General features: G+C 42.9%; 2 protein-coding genes across 2 annotated transcripts; one reads left to right on the forward strand and one right to left on the reverse strand.

The window, feature by feature from the left end:
* Nucleotides 1-1,134: 1,134 nt before the first annotated feature.
* On the forward strand, nucleotides 1,135-23,066 carry LOC116411481 (fucolectin-3-like). Its single transcript, XM_031903615.1, has 4 exons — nucleotides 1,135-1,216; nucleotides 11,613-11,686; nucleotides 13,794-14,067; nucleotides 22,807-23,066. The coding sequence occupies exons 2-4, from the start codon at nucleotides 11,614-11,616 to the stop codon at nucleotides 22,985-22,987; spliced, it is 528 nt and encodes a 175-aa protein (XP_031759475.1). The 5' UTR covers nucleotides 1,135-1,216; nucleotide 11,613; the 3' UTR covers nucleotides 22,988-23,066.
* Nucleotides 14,357-22,682, reverse strand: LOC116411480. Its single transcript, XM_031903613.1, has 3 exons — nucleotides 22,283-22,682; nucleotides 14,602-22,178; nucleotides 14,357-14,497 (listed from the first exon to the last, which is right to left on the reverse strand). The coding sequence occupies exon 2, from the start codon at nucleotides 21,178-21,180 to the stop codon at nucleotides 15,076-15,078; it is 6,105 nt and encodes a 2,034-aa protein (XP_031759473.1). The 5' UTR covers nucleotides 21,181-22,178; nucleotides 22,283-22,682; the 3' UTR covers nucleotides 14,357-14,497; nucleotides 14,602-15,075.
* Nucleotides 23,067-24,263: the final 1,197 nt, after the last annotated feature.

Genomic DNA, 24,263 nt, shown 5'->3' on the forward strand with positions numbered 1-24,263 from the left:
TTGAACTGAAAGGTATGAATTGAGAATATGATCTAAGTGCATTTGTGTGATTCAGTTGAAAGGGCTGGAGGAGAACTGGGATATAGAGGAAAGAGCAAGATTTGCTGCCCTTGAGCACTGGGATATCTCCCTACGGCACGGCCAGAAACCTGTCCCAAATCCAGTTAAACCTCGTGAAAAAGAATTCAATGTTTTTTACGCTGCCAGGAAATGTGAATCTGTAGGAAATTCCTGTAAGTCCTGTTTTTGTTTGCTCAAAACAAAAGATAAATAGGGAAAATTAAATACATTTAATGGAAAATATTTTCAATAAAGAAGAGATAAAAAGCAAATTTCCTTATACAATGTTAATAAATATTTAATTTTCAAACAATTTAAAGGTCAATTTTTATATTTGACTTTTAATATATTTGACCATATGTTCCTGAGTATTCTCAATGCATGGTATGGGATCTGTTATCTGTTGTTTTTTTATCCAGAAAACTCCAAATTACAGTAAGGCCATTTCCCATAGACTCCATTTTAATCAAACAAATCCATTTTTAAAATTGATTTCCTTTTTCTCTGTAATAATAAAACAGTACCTGTACTTGATCCCAACTAAGATATAATTACCCCTTATTGGGGCAGAACAGCCCTATTGGGTTTATTTAATGGTTAAATGATTCCCTTTTCTCTGTAATAATAAAACAGTACCTGTACTTGATCCCAACTAAGATATAATTACCCCTTATTGGGGGCAGAACAGCCCTATTGGGTTTATTTAATGGTTAAATGATTCCCTTTTCTCTGTAATAATAAAACAGTACCTGTACTTGATCCCAACTAAGATATAATTACCCCTTATTGGGGCAGAACAATCCTATTGGGTTTATTTCATGGTATTTCAAGCACTGAGATCCAAGTTATGGAAAGATCCCTTATCCGGTCCCATTCCTATATCTTCGATTACAGCTCTTCCCATTGGGTTGTGCTGCTGAGGGATAAGGAATATATGTGTATCTGTGAGTATGGGATGAAAATAAGATACCTGGGGTAGAAGGGTCCTGTTCTGCCTTCTGACATTGGGATTCCGATCAAACAGGTCCGGTCACTTGATCTGGCCACTTGGCCACTCCCCCCAGGAATGGTACATAAGGAGGAGCCAGGTGGGAGGGGAGGCAGGTACTGCAGGGGGAGAAGAAAGAAGCCGGACATTAACTCGACCCACTGACAGGTAGAGATGATCCTATTCCCCTTACAATTCTGTGCTCATATCGTGTATATAGCTGTTTGTATATAGGTACTGGGGTATTTACTGTAATGTATATACTGACTGATACTGACCTGCCATGCTCTGGGCACCATACAATTATTCACTCAATAACTTGTATCCTCATCCCCCCAGTGAGTGATATTTACGTGGGGATTATGGGCGCCGCATGTGAATATTGATCTATTGGTGGGAATTGTATTTGGGCAAATACTGGTGTATAGATAATTAGTTACTGATGGAAATATCATTATATTCATATCTGTAACATGATATACAAATGGAAAGAGTCAGTACTGACCAATGAACAGCTGAATATAAACATATCTATAGTAAGGGAGTAGAAGAGGGTCAGGGAGTAGAAAGAAGGGGGAGGATAGTTATAGGGTTAATTTAGGTTAAAACAAGACAACTGTCCATCAAGTTCAACCTTTCCCTCTGGTCCCCCAGCAGCACTGACCCACATGTACAGATGGAGCGGAGGCTATCCCAAAACTTAACCAGTTACAAATTAGCCAGCCTGTGTTATCTCGCGTTATCTCTCTGCAGTCACCAGGAAAAAAATCCTCCTTTGCTTGCAATATTGCTTTTGGACAGCAGGTGGCGCCTGGAGGAATGTGAACTTGCACAGCGAGGGATTCAGCGTTTCTTTGAAGACTTCTCCTGCCTTATCTTTTGTTAGAGCCTGATAAGAACAGGACATAAATTACTGCTCCTTGTATACTCTGTAGATCTGGTGTGAAATTTGAGAGAGGAGAGGGGGAAGGCTTGGGGGGGTGTGGGCTAGTGCAGAAAAGAGTTTGTGCCTGACCCACTTGCAGTCCTCAAACTATGAAAATAAAGTACAAAAACATCCTACTTGCAGCTTTGAAGTTTTTCTGGCCTACACCTCTAATAAACTCTGCAACAAGAGGAGTATCCTGGGGGGCTGCAATTAGGGTATCATTTCACAGTTTCACAGTTTTTTCCTGTTATCATATTTTTCAGTGTGGCCTACCAATATGTAAGGTATCAGACAGGAATTTTTAACCAGCTGCTTCAAAAAGGTCTTGGTAGCCTTGTGGTTATGGTGTTTGCCTGTGGTGCGGTAGGTTGTGAGTTCTAATACCGTCTGAGCTGAAATTTTAAAAGCTATTTTTTATAATATTAAAGTGTATAATAATCATTTATGATGGATTAGCACAACATTTTATATCACATACACATATGTGTGTTGTAAGTCCACAACGTCAAAGAATATTGTTTCATTATTTAATGCAAAGCCATCAACGTTTCAGTTCTGGTCTCGTTGTAAAGATGCTTAACCACACAAGAAAATATTTCATAAAGTTTCAAACTTTAAAAAAAGCATGTGACATTCCCAGCCAGTCAGATGGTCCAACTTTCTACCCTCCTTTCCCCTGTATCCCCAGCCTAGGCAACCACTATGCTCAGGTGACATACAGTTATAATAAAACTCCCAATATTGATGTATTGCTATTACACCTAAATAAAAATAAAACTCCTATCTAAAACTTTAGGGCAGGTATTGGACCCCAGGGAATATACGTGAGTATAAGCCGATCCAAATATAAGCCGAGGTACCTAATTTTACCTAAGAAAACTGGAAAAACTTCTTGACTCGAGTATAAGCCTAGGGTGGGAAATGTAGCAGCTACTGCTAAGTTTGAATAATAAAAATAAAAACCAGTAAATTACATTAATTGAGGCATCAGTGGGGTATATGTTTTTAAAATATTTATTTAAAAGAAAAACCATAAACTAGCTCTGTAAGCGGAGAAGAGGGTCAACAAAAACAATATGAGTACTACCCCAGGCTCATTGCACATTGGCACACTGGCAGCAGACGCAGTCCTGGACAACACGTAAGGGGAAATAAGTATTGCTAGTGGGAACCTAGGCCGGGGCACTGGAGGGTCTGGTTGCGGGGGGCCTAATTTGCACACAAAGGAGAGAGGGTGCTAGTCTAGAGGGACCCATGGCACCCGACTCAGGTATAAACCGAGGGTGACTTTTTTAGCACATTTTGGGGGCTGAAAAACTAGGCTTATACTCGAGTATATATAGTAAGTATATAGTTGCAACTTGTAGACAGTTATGTAAGGAATTCTTACATGGGGCAAATACTGGAACCCAAGGAACATTGCGCAATATAATAAAACCAACAAGTGCTCACAATGTTTACAGCCGGGGTGCACACTACAGATAACAGCAGTTTCACAGCAGCATTAGGATCACAACTATCTACAGTGTGACCTGTTTGCCAGTCTTGTATTCCATAGAAAAGCCGTGTCGTGTTAATGTAACATAGTGATGTTGGGCAAAACTGTGCATCCATCTTTTAGAGCCACAGTCTAGAGAAACAACTGCATAGAGCAGGAAAGCATAGAGCATTATAAGTTGTAAATGATGCTGACCCCTGTGCCTAGTTTGATAAAATGCATCCTTTACAAAAAGTTGGGAAAAAGTCCATAGAATGGTTAATCTATGGGAGAAGCACCTGCTGTATACACACATAGATATCATTTGGATTGTGGCCAAGACCAATACTGGAGATAGTTTATTTATTTAAAACTGATATTACAAAAAACTACATTCTGAAAAACGTAATTGCTTTTATATAGTTTCCCAAAACACGCCCCATTGTTTTGCACCACTTATATTTCAGGAATTTTCCCTTCGAGAGATGGAGATGCAAAAAAATTAGAGACGCGCTTAATGCCCTTTTGCGAATGCCACGTTGGACTCATTGGCGTTCTATAGACTAAATTGTTTACATTTTATAATACTGTAGTTTTTGCATGTGCGTGTCCCTTCCTGATTTTACTGGTAATGTTTTAGGTTTATATTTCTTTACTGAAAATAAAAGTGTTTACCTACTACACTATAGCGTCTATTTTAACGCAAAAAGGCATGCGATAAAAATGAACGCACTTTAGTGAATCAACGCTATAATGTAAATGGCACACTAAGCATTTTTTCTGATTGGAGTGGATGTACTCCAAAAGGCCTGTTTGCACACACAGGAGGGTTGATTCACTAAAGTGTGTTAAAATGTGCGCGATTTATAGCGTGCGTTAAAATTTTTATTGCGTCTAAATTTTCACGACTTAACGCACAATTCACTATAAGCATACTTGCGGCAATTTACATGCGATGCTGCATGCTGTATTTTAGTCGTGAAGACTATCTTCGTGCGGTATTACCTCAACGCACATTAACTAATGTGTGTGCTACTTTTCGCATGCATGCTAATTAATGAACACGCGGTATTTTCCGTATACGCGCTAAATAACGCACGCGCACTGCGATAAATACCACATACGCACTAATTAATGCACATGCAGTGTGGTACTTTTCGCGCGCACACTAATTAACGCACGTGCGGTACTTTTTGCGTGCACGCTAATTGTTGCTCATGACTTGACGCACACGGCAATTACTACGCAACTTGATGCACGTGGCAGCATAAAACTGGCGCAATTTTGCGCAGGGAGAGCACAAAAGTGCTATTGAAAGCTATTTTTATGGAAAAAAAAAGGATGGAGAGCACTATGGGTGGGAAAAAGGTGGGCAAGAAGAGGCTGCACCTACCGACTATAGTGTCACCCAGCTCTGGCAGTGACACGGAAGAGAGGCCTGTGTACCTGGGTAGCCCTGACGCTGAGGGCACAGACAGGGAGCGAGGAGCTTCCCCCCCTCATCTGGACCCTCATCTTCAAAAAGGAAGAGGCAGGAGAGCAGGCTGCGTAACATCAAATTCAGCGAATTTGAAAATGAGGCACTTATAGAGTGGGTGGTGTCAGTATATGAAAAAATAATTGGCAAATATGCCGTGAAGACACCCACAGCCCAAAAGAACCAGGCCTGGAAGGACATTGCGGAGCGCGTTAACAGCGTGGGGGTCTGTCTCCGACCAACACTGCAAAAAATGCTACCAGGACATCAAGAGGGTCCTTTAAAAAAAGCTGGCAGAGGCCTCCAGATACAGGTAAATATCTTACATTCATCTTTCTATTTAACACTCGCTCATCTGCTTTTCTACTCAACTGGCTTTTCCTTTTGGCTTACTGACTTTCCTTCCTTTTTGCCTTCTTTCCTGCTTACTTTACTTGTATGTAATGTATGTATGGCCGCCTATTATTATGTGTGTAGCTTATGTAGTACAACATCAAATTAGGCCAGTAAATAGGGGGGGCATTTAAGAACTATTTTGCCAAATCCTTAGGTGTCCGTTTGCTAAAGTGGCTTAAATTAAGTGGGAGATTTTAGACACAGAATAAATGGCAAATATGTTATGGGCACTTTATTAAACGGGGACAAATATAATATTGCAATTATTCTGGCAACAAAACATTGGATTGGCAGTTATCCCACTCGCCAGAAAATACGCTACGTACTAATTAGCGCAAGTTTTACTATTCAGCAAAATGGGCTAAAGGCAGAATATTTGCAAACATGTAACCCATATAGCATATTGATGTGTTACTGATAAATGTAAGAGTGTAGGGGAAACTACATGAAAGTATAGAATACTATATCAAGGAAGGCAAAATAATTAGACATTACTCAGTTCAAAAGTAGAAAAGTAACAACTTTTATTTTAAGAATAACATTTTAGAAAATTTTGGAAAAATAGAAAAAATAAAACTTAGGCCTTGCTGGCCTTGATTTTGTCCATGTCCCGCTGGAGCTAGGCCAACTGGGCCTTGATGGTGTCCAGATCCTCCTGCATTGACCGAAGTGTGGGGTCAGTCCACCCAGGTGTTGTTTGGGTCCCCACATCTTTGGTCTGTCATCTTGCAGGAGGACCTGGTGCCCAGTCTTCAGCCTGGGGAGAGTCCGGGGCCTGCGGAGAGAACTCCAGGGCCTGGGGAGAGTCCAGGGGAGGATCAGAGGACACAAAAAAGAACAGAGGGGGCAATAAAAAAGGCACATGAGGATCAAAGGGGCAATCAAAGGGCACATAAGGATCAAGGGGGCAATGATAAAGGCGCATGAGGATAAATTTCCTTTTTTTTCAACAATAAATGTGTACTATATTATTCTTCATGGAAAAATAAGACATCCCCTGAAAATAAGTCCATATTTTGGAGCTCAAAAAAAAAAAAGACAGTGTCTTATTTTCGGGGAAACAGGGTAGCAGCAACTTGCAGCATTTTAGTAGGGTTTGTGTCAGAGCCTTAGTATTGTTACACTTGAAAGTAAAGGGAATTGATTGGGGCAACAATGAGTAACAAAAAGTGACTGTGTTGTTATGGCTTGCTTATTGGAGCCAACACAATAAAACCATTTGTATATTTTCTTTAGATCTGGAACTGGAGGAGGCCCTGGCAAGTGGGTGCATTTGACCCGATTTGAGGAGCTGCTGCTGCCTTTCCTCCACAGGGAGAGCGTGACTGGTGTGTCTGGCACCTTTGAAACAGACAGAAATGTTGGCCAAGGTAGGTGTAATGACAGTAATTCAAGTGTATTTACTCTTGCAGAGAAGTTTAAGATTAAGGTTGAACAATCTTTTCTCCAACAGATTCATCTTTCTCTCCACCTGGGCCGAGCAGACACAGACAAACGGCGTCTGCTCCCATTCCAGGTATTATTCATAACAAATTTGGTTCGACCTGTGTTTTGTGTTAGGCTTGTGCAGTGGCATAATAATGAATTGTGTCTGTGTATATTGCAGCTGTTTCAGTTCCAGGAGTGCAGTGTATTGCTAATAAGATAGGGGTGTTATTGGTCAAGTGTGTCTTGCTGGGTTAGGTGCAGTCAGTTCATCTTGGACTTTTGGACAGTCAATCTTTTCAACTTGATTTAACCTTTTTGCCTCATTTGGAATGAATCAATGTCCACAAATTTTTTTGGACAAATAAACTTGGTCATGTTTGAACAAAACTGACAATCAGTGTCCATGAAGTTTGTTTTGCATCATGAAGATAACCAAAAATTAAATAAAGTTTTTTCTTCTTTTTTTCAAAATGTGGATGCTCCTCATCTGGGCTCCACTCCCCATGGCGCCATCCTGAAATGCAAGGCGAAACATTTAGTGGGGAGGCAAGTGAGAGAGGGTCACACGTCGGTGGCAGCGACGTGGCCTTCTTCTTGGATAAGGAGCCGGCCAACATTCCCCAGCAGCAGCAGCAGCAGCTCCAAACCCAGGCCACAGGAGAGAACGTGGCCCCCAAGGAACCGCTAAAAGACACAAAACCCTAATCAGGAACCACAAAGCGCTGATGCACAAATTAGAACTGGTGCATACCGACTTGTGTGTGGCCAGTAATGCCTACAATGAAGGTCAGGCACGCCAAGCCACACACGAGTCGGCAATGCTAAGCCTCCATGAGGCAGACACGGCCCGTAAGGCGCAATACGAGGCTGCCATGTTGAGCCTGCAAGAGGAGAAGGTAGAGCTTAAAAGGCAACAAGTGGCTCTGTTGGCTATACTCAAATTCACTCATAAAACAACAAATTGCTGCCCTCCAGCAACAGGGCCAAAAGCCAACAGAGCCAACAAGCTCAACCAGTGCAGCTCCCACTCCTGCAGGTTCAACAAGGCAGCTTCACAAACGAAAATAAATTGTGCAGATTAGGGTTTTGTGGAACCTATCTTATGTTAGGCCTATGGGTTTTTTTTCTTTTGTTTTTTTTTTTTGTTTGTTTGCGGGTGTTAAAACTGGTTAAAAAACACGATTTGGGAAGTGTTCCCTGCAAATAAAGCTTTTTTTTTTTTTTTTTAAACGTTGTTTGGTATTTCTTGTGTATGGGATTAAAGATTGTAGGTACTTACAGGCAAAGTAATTGGTAACAATTTGTCCCCGGACTTGACTCCCTTGGGCATCCGCACGTTGGACAGGATCTGATGGATGGACGGGGTCCTCAAGGTCATCGGCCACATGCCCTGGTAAGCCATGCCAGTTTGCAAGATTGTGCAGTACAGCACATGCACCGACAATGTTGGCACCTTTGGAGGGGCTGTACATGAGGCAGCAGAACCACCTTTTTAGGACCCCAAACGTCCGCTCAATCACAGACCGCGCTCTCACTTGGTCTGCTCGGTTAAAAGCACGCTGTGAATGGGTGTTATGAGCCACTGACAGCACGGGTAGCCAGCATCTCCTGAAATAAAATAAGATGGAATAAGATGGTGCAAACAAATAAGCTGTTTCCAGTCTCCCTGTGTCAAAACAGGGCCCTTTTGCAGCAGATGTGACAGTGTGAGACTGATAGGTGACACTACAAGCAGCTACTTTGACTCTCCCAGTGGCAAAAGAGGGCATTTTACACATTGCATAACAAGCTTATGGCAGGCAGGGACTGGCAAATGTGGGCAAGTTGTGCTAGATAAGTGACACAAATACTTACCTTACTGTGAGGCATTTGTCCTGTCTCAAAAGATTGGTAAAGTGCGGACTGCCTTATGGTGTAAGCATCATGAGAGGAGCCGGGGAACCCAGACACGATGCTCAAGATGTTCATCTTGCCATCGCACACCACTTGCACATTGAGGGAGTGGTATCCCTTTTGGTTCCGAAAAATGTACTCCCTGTGTTGGGGGGGTTGAACGCCACATGGGTGCAATCAATTGCACCCAACACATTGGGGATGCCACTTACCCCATAAAAATCCCTCTTCACGGCGTTCCACTCGTTTCCGATGTTGTGGAAATGAGATGAAATTCCTGGACACCAAGGGGATGGCGTCCAGGACCTGGCCAAGGCACCGTGAAAAGGTGGGCTGTGACAACCCCCCCATAAACCCCCCCCGACCCTCTGGAAACTTCCAGTGGCCAAAAAGTGCAGGGAGCACAGCAGTTTTACCATCCAGGGCACAGCACGGCTTAGGCGAGTCAGTGGTTCAAGGGAAGGCTCAAGCGGCTCATACAGGCTGGATATCGCTGCCCTATTGAGCCTGTACCGCCTGACTACTTCATCCTCACTTAAGCCCTCTAATGTGGCCCTTTGGCAAAAAAGCCGAGGTCACATCACTCGGGAAGGCTGGGAGTCTTGCTGCTCCTCCTCCATATCCTGCAAAAACCCAATTGCATACTCCATTTTGATTGTAACACTCAAAAGTGAAAAATGTGCTCTGCCCAAGGCCTCCCCCAATCAGGCGCTAAAATACGCACACATTCGCGCACTAATTAACGCACTTAACGCTTTATGTGCTTTTGTGAATCATTCGTTTGCATTCTTTTCATTTGCTAATTACCACATTGCGTTAAAATGAACACATGCGGTTGCACGCAAATTAACGCATGCGATGTGCGACTTAACACACGGTAATACTGTTGTGAATTGCGCGCTAATTTTTGCGTCTATTTTAACGCAAAAAAGCATGCGATAATAATTAACGCACTTTAGTGAATCAACCCCATGGAGTGGATTTTATACGTTTGAATTTATGCACCACAATCTGTTCCATGTGAGTGCCCACAGTCTGATGCAGCGCCGGCCAGTGCACTTAATGCAAGGAGTGGTTGGGTGCAGAGCCACTCAGATCACTTTCTCTGTGCATGCAGTTGCTATGTTGTCCAGCAGCAATCTGGTACCTAGTCCCGCTGTGAGGTGGCTGAGCCGATGCAACCCACCCCCACTCCCCTGTGGCGCATCACTAGTGCAAAAGGCACAATAGTGCTCTCTGCACTAGAAAAGCCAAAATTCCAGTTTTAAGAGCAGAATTTTGGCTCTAAATGTTACGAGGAATGGCTTTTTGCCACCCCTGGTAAGAGTTTCTCATACACTTCATGGCAGCAGCACCCCCTATTTACTGTCAGACGCTAACAAGAAAAGCACTGTACAATATATGGCACAGCCACAGTGGCCCCCTCTCCATTCACCTCCTCCTATCTGTAATCCCCCAAATTGTCTTGTCCTGCATAATCTGTGGTGCCTAATTAAATCACTCACACAAATCAAACAATAATTAATTAATTAGTTTTATCTTGCTTTATATCTAGACAATTCTTTTATGTAAAGCATAAAAAAGTCCATTGTGCTTTTTTCATAATTTTTTGTCTTGAGAAACTAAATATAGTTTTATTTGGAATCAAACTCTAGACTCGCAGTCCAGCAATTCACCAACCTTACTTGCTGAGCTATTGCTCCCTTCCCAATCAAGACTGTGACCTTATCAGCATGGTAAAAGAGTGAAGAAAAACATTAAAACTAGTTATATGCACGATATGAAGGGAACCCCAGTAAAGCAGAGTGTGGTATCTCCTTTAACTGGTAATTACGTGATTGTATATTCTTCATTCAAATGGCACATGTAAATTGTACATATACATATAAAAAAGGCATGGCACCAATAGGCATCTGACTGTGGTGCCAAGTGCTATTTATTGTAAACTCACAAGCCAGGGCTCAAGCTGTGGGAGATCAAAGAAGCAGCACAGCAGCAGTGCTCATACTATTTCCCCTCCTGAGATAAGCATTGGGTGCAGAGAAACTAAACTCACTGGGGACACCTAGTGGCCACTCTCTTTATAGCTGTGTATGTAAAACAAAGGAATTGCACTGTGATATCATGGCTGGTTGTAACTAGACACATTATGGGAAGGCCTCCGCTTCATGTATATATGTATTTATATAGACCCCAACAACCCCAACCCTGACAGTCTAACCTCATACTTTAACTCTTCCATCCCCTGTACCAGTTTAGTTGCAGTCTCTGCACTTTCTCCAGCTCATTAATATCCTTCATAAGGACTGGAGCCCAAAACTGCCCCCATACTCCCTATAACTGCCCCCCATACTCAAGGTGAGGCCTTACGAGGGACCTATAAAGGAGCAAAACTATGTTTCATCCCTTGAGTCAATGCACTTTTTATACAAGACAGCACTTTATTTGCTTTAGTAGCCACAGAATGACACTGCCTGGAGATGAAAAGTTTGTTATCTAGAACAACCCCCAAACCCTTCTAAATTATAGAAATGAGGAGAGATGGGCAGAGAGGTAAGTGGACCCTGTGTATAAGGTGCCCCTTTATGTCCCACCTCACTACTAAACCCAAAGGGCTGGCAGAATACTGAGCAAGACTCACTGAGTAAGACTCATGGAATGATGCACCGACCATTACAGCCTCCATAATCATAAAATGGGAAATCTAGAGCCCAATTTGGAGGGCAGGGGCTGCTTTTATAAAGCCGCACAAACCCCCAGCTTCTGTAGCCAGTGAGTAAGGAGTTGCTGTTTGTTACAGCAGGGGGTGCCCCCAATGTACAGAAATTATATCTCAACTCAAAGGCTCATAAATAAGGTATCTAGGTGCTGTCTCTCTATTTATCACTGTCTCTGTATTTATCACTGTCTCTCTATTTATCACTGTCTCTCTATTTATCAGTGTATCTTGTCTCTCCCCCATTAGTATGAAGTGTTTTGTGGTCCTGCTGGTTTGCATCTCCATTGGGTGGGTCCATTCTCGCACAATCTTTCAGAAAGGTAGGAGAATATTCTTGATTCAGCACCCAGATATATCCCTGTGCCCTAATGTGCGTATGATAAAATATCGACTCCTCTTATTGAGCCAAGAATGAAGCAACTGTGGCCCAATGTGCAGGGTTCCCATTATAAATAATTAGCTCCACCCCCTACAGCGCTTAATAGGCCCCCATAGCGTCAGTAATAATATAACAGCCGGTGACTGTGTGTGCCTGGCATTGTTCTAGAAGGAAAGTCACTAATAGTATTTTATTCTTTAGCAAATACTCTGGTAAAGGGTGATGTATCAGATTGTATCAGAGATAATCACATGATGAGACACTCATGTACCCACACTGCAAATATGTACATTGCTATAGTATTCCCCCCTAAGTAATGTCTGTACATACAGGCCTTGTGTTTGTCCAACCCCTCCCCTAGCCAAAATGACCCATGTTCTGATGCTTATAATTGAAATCAGTGCTGTCCCTGTGTGTGGCCCCCACCTGTCTGGCTGCTTTGATGGCTTACCTTTCTGTAAACTTTAAATGGTATCAGTACAGAGACTAACTGCCCCCCTGCATGGTTCCACCTCAGATTCAGGCTGTAACCCCCCTGTATTGTTTAAACATGTAATCTCCATTTTAAGTCCTGCATTGTTCACAGGGCCGGAACTAGGGGTAGGCAGAAGAGGCAGCTGCCTAGGGCGCAACAATTTGGGGGGCGCCAGGCAGGAGCCTCTCCTGCCTAACCCTAGTGCTACTTTGTCATTGCCTCCGCCACTTGTCATTAGAGCCGGAGGCATTGACCGATCTAATCGCCCCACCCCCCCCCCTGCACCACCTCCTGTGCTTTGGCGTGCATGCGCCGTTTGGGGGGGCGGGGAGGTGGGCGGAGTTGGACGACCGGGTTGCCTAGGGCGCCCGGTCGGCTTGGCCCGCCCCTGATTGTTCACACCTCAGGCTCAGACTGTAAGCCCCAGCATTGTTCCCCTGTTCACACCTCAAACCTCAAAGACAGACTGAAGGAGCAGTGCCAGTATTGTGCCATTGTATGTACTGCCTTCCCTATTCCATACACACAGGCAGCATAGGGCATGCAGAGTATGGCACAGACAGGTGGCATAGTGCAGGCAGAGTATGGCACACATAGGCAGTGTAGAGCAGGCATAGTGTGGCACACACACATACTGTGTGTGCCATACTCTGCCTGCACTATGCCACCTGTCTGTGCCATACTTTCCCTGCCCTATGCTGCCTGTGTGTGCCATACTCTGCCTGCCCTATGCTTCCTGTCTGTGCCATACCCTGCCTGCACTGTGTCAACTGTATGTGCCATACTTTTCCTGCCCTATGCTGCCTGTGTGTGCCTTACTCTGCATGCCCTATGCTGCCTGTGTGTGCCATAATCTGCCTGCCCTATGCTGCCTGTGTGTACCAGACTCTGCCTGCCCTATGCTGCCTGTGTGTGCCATAATCTGCCTGCCCTATGCTGCCTGTGTGTGCCATACTCTGCCTTCCCTATGCTGCCTGTGGGAATTTGTTAGCATTTGGAAATTGTCATTATATGGTCCTTAAGGTGTGTAATTAGGTGCTATCCACAGGGGAGGAGGAGGCATATGGATTTAGTTTATGTTTAATATGACATAATATAATTCTTTCACATACTAATGAAGGGTTATATCCTATAACATATACCTATACTAAGCCCCAAATGTTTGGGTTTCTGTTGCATTACCACCATTAATATGGGTAAAAGCTCTTGTGATAACATGGGTGTGGTTTAAAAAAGGGGAGTGGTCAAAACTAGTTTCCATTATCGACCCTCCACCATGTAGGCCAGAAAAATTCCTGCCCTCTGTACCACAGACGTTGGACAGCACTAATTTATATAATAACATAGTAGCCATAATTCCCAAGACAAATCAGTCCTTTATCAACCAATCACTGCATTGGCTCCAGCACCACTGTCCCCTTGTAGAGAAGCCATCTTTTATATTGGTGTCTCCATCTGTGTTGAGAAGAACCAGAAGAAACAGATGAAACCCCAATGTTTATAGTAACGTATCCCACTGATCTGCACATCAATAAGGACCTGCTTGTAATGAATAATGACATTTTGTTGGCAGATAATATTGCAAGATCGGGAGAAGCCACACAGAGCTCAACATACAGACCCGAGTACAACGCTGCCGCCGCTATTGATGGTAATACTGACTCTAATATGAGGTACGGCTCATGTTCCCTCACTGGTAATGACAACCCGGCTTGGTGGCGGCTGGGCCTGAAGAAGAGGTACAAGGTGGACAAAGTGCTGATAGTGAACAGAGGGGACTGCTGCAGCGAGCGCCTGTTGGGAGCCGAGGTCCGGGTTGGAGATTCAGCCGATAATAACAACCCAGTGTGAGTCCCATACTCATCTGTCATCTTCCTTCCATTGTTGCCTTTACTTACTCCTTCAGTTTGTGCCCAAGTGAATTCATTGTACAAGAGCCAACTCTGTGCCTGGGGTGTAACTGCACCACAATGATCAGCAATAAAACTCATGTACACACTGTATCAGGCACTGTATCTCCTTAGTACTCAGCCTGGGGGTTAGACAGCCAACCATTATACAGTAAGGGTTAGAGAAAGCCTGACACCCCTGTAACTGTCCTCGGATCCTTGAAAGACTTTAAGAACATACCACTGGTACAAAAATAACTTTCTTTATTGGTAACATCATCAGGATAGGGAATCAGGAACAAAGATGATCAGTTTTATTAATATTGTTGCGATATACGTGCAGTAAGTGCGCATAGAATGCGGTAGAATGTGGTAGAAAGTGGTAGAACTAGGGGCAAACATACAAAAGAAGTATTCAGTATATTCTAACATATAATCAATAACATTGTCATTAGCAGCATTAATCAGAATACATAAACAAAGATAGCTCACCTATTTTCGCCTCATAGGATCTTACGGGCAGTTTCTTTACTCTGACATACTCTCTGAAGATTCTGTCTCTAAGATGGCTGCTGGCTGTCTGGCTAGGTTCTAGAGCTCCCAGAGTGAGGCTGGGTTCTGATTGGACTAGACTGTCAGGTGACTAGAGTACTCAGATTGACCCTGTAATGACCTGTGCTTAGCTGGCTATATTAGCTGATGCTGCTGGCTGTTACTCTACACACAAATGAACTTTAACAGCAGGACTAACTTTTCTGCTTACAATACAACAGAGCATATAAAATTATATATTGTTCTGTACTGCAAATTTGCACTAAGTTGCTATAAACTTCTCTTACATTAACAGTCACAATGAATTATGCAGCTCAAATGTTAGGTTGGCTTGGGCGGGCAGCTACACTCCCACCAAATTACCTTTAATTTATGCATTCATTGTTGAGTTGGTTTGCATAGATTAAGGGAATTTTACTTATTATTATTATTCTCGATAAGAACGACCAGTTTTTGGATAGGACGTTCTAGGATGAGTGGAGTAGTGAGACGTTCTCCTCTCTTACTTAATTTGGAATCTCCCATCTGTAATTTCACTCTTCTTACCAATCCGTCATTGTCTTTCTGAACTTCAAGAACTTTAGCAATTCTCCATCGATTTCTGGGTATGTCCTCTTCTTTAACGATCACTATGTCGTTTATTTGAACATTTCTCCTAGGAGTATGCCATTTTTGTCTGAGAGTGAGATTAGCTAGGTACTCCCTCCTCCATCTGTTCCAAAATTGTTCGGTCAGATATTGCACACGTCGCCATCTCTTTCTGGCATACAAATCTTCCTCGAGGAACTTGCCGGGTGGTGGCTGTATGGGAGTGGACTTTAGGTGAAGCAGATGATTTGGAGTCAGAGGATCTAAACTTGTTGGGTCATTGATATTATCAACTGTCAATGGACGACTGTTCACAATGGACATAGCTTCATAAAATACAGTCCTCAGAGAAGCATCATCTATTCTTCCAGCACTCTGCTTTAGTACTGAACTCAGAACATTCCTTGCGGTTCTTATCTGACGCTCCCAAACACCTCCCGTATGGCTTGCATCTGGAACATTCATGTGAAAGTCACATTGTCTCTCTGCCAGAAACATGGTTATCCTTTCTTTGTCTACTTCTTCTAAAGCCTTTCTCAACTCATTCTTAGCTCCAACAAAGTTAGAACCTTGGTCAGATCTGATTTCTCTTACGGTGCCTCTAATGGCTATGAAGCATCGAAGAGCATTGATGAACACATCAGTTGACATATTCTCCAACATCTCTATGTGGATTGCTCTGGAGCTTAGACACGTGAAAAGTAGACCATATCTTTTGTGCTCCTTACGATCTTGCTTGGTGTAGAATGGACCAAAACAATCCATGCCACAATAAGAGAAGGGAGGCGATGGTTCTACACGATCCATGGGTAAATTTGCCATTCTTTGGTCTTCTGTCGGCCTTCGAGTCTTCCGACACAGTACACACTGTTTTATGTGTTTAGCTACAGTTTTACTGCCATTCACAATCCAGTAACCACCATCTCTCAAGTAGCTCAAGGTTAGACCTCTGCCTTGATGTGAGGACCTTGTGTGATGATGATCAATTATCAGGCTTGTAAGGGTAGAATCCTTGGGAAGAATCGCTGGATGCTTCACTCTGAAAGATAAAGGTGCATTTTCCAATCTTCCTCCCACTCTTATTATACCATCCTGTAGGATAAGATTAAGTTGATGCAAAGGGTGGTTGTTGGGGATCCTTCCAGGTTCTTGACTGAGCATCTTTAATTCTTCTTTGTAAAATTTCTGATGAATGAGTTTTATAACTGTATCCTCAGCTCTCATTCTTTCTTCAACGTTCAAGGGTTCAAACTTCCTAGTTCGTCTTGCCAGACGCTGAATTCGAGCAACTACATTTACTACTGTAGTCCAATTGGAGAATCGTGATAGTCTTTCGAGCATATCGTCCTGGCACTTGGTTGTTGTGTTTAAGGCTTGAATGACCTTCACTTCAGGATCACACATTGATAGCTCTAGGCAATTTTTGATGGGTACTATTTCCCTTTCCCATAGGAACTTTGGGCCTGTAAACCAATTTGAGTCCTTCATTTCTGAAACTTTAAGACCTCTTGAAGCATGATCAGCTGGATTCCTTTCTGACTCAATGTAGTACCACTGGTCTGGATCAGTAATTTCTCGAATTCTTTGAACTCTGTTCGCCACAAAGACATGAAATCTTCGAGCTTCATTATTTATGTAGCCTAGAACCACCTGTGAATCTGTCCAAAAGTACTCTTCATCTACCTTGAACTCTAATTCGTCTCTCAGGAACTTGCTCACTGAAGCAGAAACTACGGCAGCTGATAGTTCCAGTCTTGGTATTGTGAGGACATTGGTAGGTGCAACTCTGGTCTTGGCCATGACAAGGGAGCAATGTACCTTTTCATCTCTTATCACCCTGATGTAGGAACATTGGCCATAACCGTAACTACTAGCATCTGAGAAGTGATGCAGTTCAATTCTCTCATACTTTCCAAAATCGTGGGGTGCAAAGCACCTTGGTATTCTGACTCCGTGCAGATGTTGTAAATCCTTGATCCAACTCTCCCACCTTGGCCTCAGTTCTTCTGGCATAGAGTCATCCCAACCTAGCTTCTGTCTGCACAGCTCTTGGAGTATTCCTTTTCCTCTGAGGATTACTGGGGCTAAGAAACCCAATGGATCATACACAGAAGCTACCGTGGAGAGAATATTGCGTCTTGTTGCTGGTTTCTCTTCAATAGAGACCTTAAAGAAGAACTCATCATTTTCAACATCCCATCTCAGGCCAAGTGCATTCTGGACTGGAAGATCATCGTAGTTGAGGTCTACGTTTTCCATTGCTGATGCACGTTCAGATTCACAAATGGATTCCAACACTTCTCTGCTGTTTGAGATGAACTTGTGAAGGCGCAGATTTCCCTTTGCGCACAACTCTTGAGTTTCTTTCACTAATTTGATTGCTGAGTCAGCTGATTGCAGGCTTACAAGTCCATCGTCAACATAAAAGTTTTTCTTAATGAAGTTTGCTGCTGATGGATAGTTTCCTTCATTTTGATTGGCAAGGTGTTTCATACCGTAATTGGCACAACCTGGGGATGATGCTGCTCCAAACAGATGAACCTTCATGCGATATTCTACAGGCTCTGTATTAGTGTTTCCATTCTCCCACCATAGGAACCTCAGGAAATCTCTATCTTCCTCTTTCACATGAAACCTGTGGAACATCTTTTCAATGTCACACATGACAGCAATGGGGTATTTCCGAAATCTACTGAGAACACCAGACAGCATATTTGTGAGGTCTGGTCCCGTTAACAGATAATCGTTCAATGCAACACCATCATACCTTGCTGAGCAGTCAAACACCACTCTTATCTTGTCTGGTTTCTTCAAGTGATAGACACCTTGATGTGGAATGTACCAAACCTTCCCCGGGTCTGGTTGATGGTCGGCTCTTTCTGCATCTCCGTCTTGTATGATGCCTTCCATAAACTTGGAATAGTCGCCTTTGAACTTTGGCTCTCTTCCCAGCTTCCTCTCTAAACGTCTTAGTCGTACTAAGGCAAGATTCCTGTTGTATGGAAGGTCAGGGCGTTTTTTGAAAGGTAAGGGCATCTCTAGATGGCCTTGTTGGTTTTGCTGAATGCCTCCTTCCAAGATGTGTAGGAAAGTTATGTCTTCTTGAGATATACTCTTTTCCTTTGAGCTGGTGTCTGCAAAGTCGGACTCAAGAATCTTGATCACTGCAGCAGGACTTGGGGTTAGTGACGTCTTGACAGATATGCGATGACATAACCCAGTTACTTGTCTTGAGCTTGCAGCCTGTTGTGGTCCTCCAATAATGCTCCATCCCAAATCAGTTTTGATGGCATATGGTTCATCATCACCTCCTGTTATTATTTGTCGTGGCATCAATGCTTTAGAACAGTCATAACCTATCAGGAGCCCCACACGGTACTCCTTCAGAGGGGGTATTTCATGAGAGATGACTGATAGGTGCTTCCACTTTTTGGCTGTTTCACAGGTAGGTATGTGTTCACGATCAAGGGGTATGAAGTCTCTTGTATAGACCGGAGGTAGATCTATGGTGACATCTGAGCAAAGTCCCTTGACTTTTACTCCTGTGACTCTTTGACTATCTTCCAATGAGTCTTTTCCCATAATCGTTGAGAGCTTCAGCTTCACTGGCTCCATTGCCACTTGCAATTTCTCACAGACCTCTTGGTCAATAAATGTGTTACTGCTTTGTGTGTCTAGTAATGCATAAGCAAGTACCTCCTTGCCTTCTGTTCCTGGAGATGAGATACACACCGGGATGATCATTGACGTATTCTTACTCTCACTTTTAACCATACAGCAAGATAGTGTGGATATGATTTCTCCCTCAATGAGTGTACTGTGTGTTGAAGCTCTATCCCTTTTTGGGCGATCCTCATGTAACGGGGTTGGGTGACGTCCTTTACAAATGCCACAGGTGGCTCTTCTTTTACAGTCCTTGGCACTGTGTCCCTTTCTTAGGCAACCAAAACAGAGTTGGTTATCCAGTATGAATCTTTTCTTCTCCTCTACCGGCCTTTCCTTCATTTGTTGACATTTGTAGATGGAGTGGTTCTCTCCACAGAACATGCATTGAAGAGGTGTGTGACTCTCTGTCCGTGCTTTCTCTCTATTCAGTACATCAATGACCTTAGTCTTACTCTCATTGGTATCATGGTCTTTAGTCATTGTATCGACTGCAAATGAAGTGACCTTTGCACGTTTTATTTCTCTCGTTGGCTTTCCTTCCAAAGGTTTCAGAATGTGGAGGGATGACACTGGATTGCATGCTATACGTGCTTCTGAATTGACAAATGAAGAGAACTCTTCAAAACTGGGATACTCCTTTCCTTGGTCTAACTGTTTAGTTACATGACGATTCCATCTTGAGGTCACCCAATCAGGCAGCTTAAGTAACATTTTCTGATTTTCTTCACAGTCATTCAGTACTTGCAAACCCTTTATGTGAGGAATGGCGTTGCTACATGCTTGCAGGAAGTCACCATACTCTCTAAGCCTAACATACTCTTTAGAGCCTATCTTTGGCCAACTGTTAAGTCTTTCTCTAAAGGCTCGCTGTACTACAAAGGGATGACCATACCGTGTTTTCAGCTTCTCCCATGCTTGTTTAAAGGCTTCTTCATCCTTCCTGTAGAAGCTACCTTCAAGAGCACTCTTTGCTTCTCCACTAACATACTTCTGTAGGTAGAACAACTTGTCTGCTGGATTGGAGCAGCGACGTGCAATAAGTGCTTCAAAGCTTGTACTCCACTCTATGAACTTCAATGGGTCTCCTGAAAATACAGTTGGTTCAGGAGTTGGAAGTCTTGTAAGAACCATTGTCTCATGTATTGCTTGAGCAATAGCTGCAACATTTCCTTGGTCACTATGATGACTAGTGGGGATAGAAGGACAGGGATCTGTTCTCTCACTATACACTGACTTAGATTTCTTTCTGTTTTCTTCAGTGAGGATAGAAGGACAGGGATCTGTTCTCTCACTACACACTGCCTTAGATTTCTTTCTGTCTTCCTCAGTGAGGATAGAGGGACAGGGATCTGTTCCCTCGGGAAGTACTGCTCTGGATCTATCACCATTTTCTTTTATTTCCTCTTCAGCATATACTTTAAGTTTAGCTTCTATGACCTCGATGTCTCTTTGGTTTTTCAACTTTTTTAATTGTTGACGTTGTGCTTCGATAACAGCTTCCATCTCAATCTCAGCTCTTTTAGCGGCAAGTTGTGCAGATGCTTCTACTCTTTTGGCTGAGGTACTGGTGCACTTAGATAAGTGGCTAGAATGTTTGCTAGAAGATGCTACTCTTGAAACTGTGGACCCATATACGGACTTTGCATAATCCCTTTTATAAAGTTCTAGTAGCCTTGTTCTCTCTGTCTCTGCGTCAAAGTCGTTTTCAATTGATCGTATTCTCATAAGCCCTAATAAATCTGCTGTTATTGCAGTGCATGTATCGATCTTCCTTTTAATGTCCTGGGAGGGTACTGTGTGAGACCTTAGCTCCTCATATGTTGTCTTCATATCTAACTCGTGTTTCTCTACAGCATCCATCATGTTGGATAATTCATCCTCTGTACACTCTTGTTTTAGCTTCATGCGAACCTCATTAGTGTGCGTTTTCCATTTTATGTACATTTGGTTGAATTTCCTTTCTCTGTGTGCAGCCTCTTGTTGCATATATTCTAGCATTTTTGGGGTAGGTCTTCTCTCACGAGATGACTGTCTCAACTGGCTTATCTGCTCTGAGACTGCTTGAGACTCCCTAAGCTCAGCTTCTAATTTCTCTATCTTAGACAGGTACTCCTTTATGTCACAATTTATCCTTTCTATCTCTTCAGGATTTATCTCTGACTTTAAGGTTTCCCTCAACTCTAATACTTTCTGCTGTAGGGAATATCTCTCACTATTTAACACTTCCCCCTCTATCAATGGCATTGAATCACTATAAACAGACATTTTGACCTGAAAGAGTTAAGGTTAAACACAAAGGAATAAATAACTTTATTCAAATTCACATAAAGTCCCTATATTGCAAATATCTCTGGATTCTTTCAAAGTTCTTATTACCTTTTAGTCAATACCTCTTAATGTGTCAAAGTCAGCACATGACCATCAATAAGGAATAAACAGGATACCTTGACCTTAATGTGAAGAGCAGGATACAGTGACTTGGCTTGCTGATTCAAATTAAGCGTCTCTCTATAGAATTTAGGAATCACTCAGGATCAGTCTTTGCAGAAGTAGATGCAAGGTAAGGGACTTTGGCTTGCTTGCAGTTGCTTACAGGATGCTGACGGTCTGTGTGTTTACTTGCAGAGATGCAGCTGTGAATGTCTGTGGCTTGCTTGAGTTACTTTCCGAATGCTGTCTGTGACTTTACTAGCCGAGATGCAGCATTCAGGATTGTTGCTCTGCTTGTGTGCGATGTCTCTAGGTGAATTGCAGCATGTGGTTGTTTCACTCTGGTCGGTAACACACTTGTCGATATGTGCGCTCTCGCTGTGGCAATGCTCTGACTCTGAAGGCCGCAGGAAAGGCATACATCTACTTGGGTGCAATACTGGGCTCTATTTGTACTTCTTCTGTGGTATTTTGTCAACTCTTTGGCCACAGAAAGGGCAGGTTAGCTTTACAGTGCTGTTTAACTTTTTAGTGCACTGTCTCTTTAAGGGCTTGAAATTACACTCTGAGGCACACTTGATATGACTTCTGCTGTAGCTCTGATGAGGTGCGTCTTCTCGCCTCCTCAGAGGGGAATAGTTCTACTGTAACTGTCCTCGGATCCTTGAAAGACTTTAAGAACATACCACTGGTACAAAAATAACTTTCTTTATTGGTAACATCATCAGGATAGGGAATCAGGAACAAAGATGATCAGTTTTATTAATATTGTTGCGATATACGTGCAGTAAGTGCGCATAGAATGCGGTAGAATGTGGTAGAAAGTGGTAGAACTAGGGGCAAACATACAAAAGAAGTATTCAGTATATTCTAACATATAATCAATAACATTGTCATTAGCAGCATTAATCAGAATACATAAACAAAGATAGCTCACCTATTTTCGCCTCATAGGATCTTACGGGCAGTTTCTTTACTCTGACATACTCTCTGAAGATTCTGTCTCTAAGATGGCTGCTGGCTGTCTGGCTAGGTTCTAGAGCTCCCAGAGTGAGGCTGGGTTCTGATTGGACTAGACTGTCAGGTGACTAGAGTACTCAGATTGACCCTGTAATGACCTGTGCTTAGCTGGCTATATTAGCTGATGCTGCTGGCTGTTACTCTACACACAAATGAACTTTAACAGCAGGACTAACTTTTCTGCTTACAATACAACAGAGCATATAAAATTATATATTGTTCTGTACTGCAAATTTGCACTAAGTTGCTATAAACTTCTCTTACATTAACAGTCACAATGAATTATGCAGCTCAAATGTTAGGTTGGCTTGGGCGGGCAGCTACAACCCCAACCATTGGCTGGGAAACATGATAATACAAGTATTGGCTGACTTGCCTCACTGTTCTTCCTCCCCAGGTCCAGTTGCCAATTAAACCTTCTGTTATTCTCTTTTCTCTAAGATGCGGCACTGTAACCGACGTCTCTGAACTATACATCACTGTCTCCTGTCATGGGAAGGAGGGTCGGTATGTCTCTGTGGTTATTCCCGGGCGTGAAGAAACTCTCCAGCTCTGCGAAGTGAAGGTCTATGAGTCAGAAATTCCCTCTATTTCACTGTTCCGCCTAATTCGTATTGGTTAAAGAAGTGGTTAAAGAAGACTTTTGCTCATTAACCTGAATGAATCTGCTGTGAAACAATAAATACAAATGCAGGTTCAGATTGTGTAATTTGTGTGATTGTGATACAGACAATTCTAGTTGGTTTGGTGTTTCTCCTTAAAGGGTAAGTTCATCTTTGTACAACTGCCCATCCACCTATGGCCCCACCCCCTGCCCTGCCGGTACAGACTTTATAAAGAGGTGACAACCCCAGTGTTTATTAAACTTTCTACTGTCTTAATGTATCTTAGAAGGGCCTCCCAGGCTCCTCTGCTGAGTGGGAGAAAGATATTTGGGAGATGCACATATACAGGCCGATAAAAGCTCCTCCCCTCAGGCCCCAGTCAGAAGCTTATTGGCAATAATATCCTGGTTATCTATTGGGCACGTTGGGCTCTGTAAGTCTTGTTGCCCAAATGTTGGTCCCCAGATGAACCACGCACAGGGCTTGTAAGATTGGACAAACATCTACCCATTTGGGGACCTTGCCAAACAGGTGGATCTTTAATGGGCCCCATCCCCTATCTGTTTCCCCCACTAGAGGCGCTGCCTAACAGAGCCAGATGGGGAAATATTAGTATTTATAAAAGAATTTGCATCCTATTGACCAAACAAGTTCTACATTAACACACGCTTTTCCCATGGTTGGGATGGGGGCATCAGACACACAAAGGGCCCCAGTGTTTGTGATACCAAAAGACAGTTCCACAAACAAATAACCACTAGAAGCAAGTGTGACAGAACCCCAAGTATTCAGGGGGGTGGGTGTAGTAACCTGCTTGTGTAGACCTTTTGGTTAATGATGATATTCCTGCACTTTCCCCATTATTGTTATAGACAAATACCCAGGCAGTGTTTCAGAGCTTCCCACCCCTTTGTTAAGCTACAAATGTTCAAAACATTGCCACATTTTTCCAACTCCTCCCCCACACCCACCCCTCAGTGGGACCTAATGGGTTAACCCTTACCTTATCCTTTTCTACATACCCCCATATCAATAACATATGTCCCAGTGCAATAGAACCAGGTACAGTTTAGATGACTTATGTGTAATTCAAATGTCATGAATAACCATACATCACAGCAGTAATGTAAAATATGAATTATTATAAAACATAATTAATAATCCATAATGATATCCTATAAGATTTTACCAGAAGATTGATGGAGGGAGGGTACTCTCTGGGAACCCTCAAAATCCAAAAGTAAACATGGGTATTAATACAGGAAGAGTCTTTTAATCCTTTAGGCATAATTA

Source organism: Xenopus tropicalis, chromosome 6 (assembly GCF_000004195.4).
Source record: "Xenopus tropicalis strain Nigerian chromosome 6, UCB_Xtro_10.0, whole genome shotgun sequence".
Classification (NCBI taxonomy): Eukaryota; Metazoa; Chordata; class Amphibia; order Anura; family Pipidae; genus Xenopus; species Xenopus tropicalis.

Excerpts from the sequence above, each read along its gene's own strand:
- LOC116411481 (XM_031903615.1), top strand. The coding sequence starts at position 11,614 with ATGAAGTGTTTTGTGGTCCTGCTGGTTTGCATCTCCATTGGGTGGGTC. Across the intron at positions 11,687-13,793 it reads TCGCACAATCTTTCAGAAAG|ATAATATTGCAAGATCGGGA; the intron begins GTAGGAGAATAT and ends TTTTGTTGGCAG. Across the intron at positions 14,068-22,806 it reads GCCGATAATAACAACCCAGT|ATGCGGCACTGTAACCGACG; the intron begins GTGAGTCCCATA and ends CTTTTCTCTAAG.
- LOC116411480 (XM_031903613.1), bottom strand. The coding sequence starts at position 21,180 with ATGTCTGTTTATAGTGATTCAATGCCATTGATAGAGGGGGAAGTGTTA.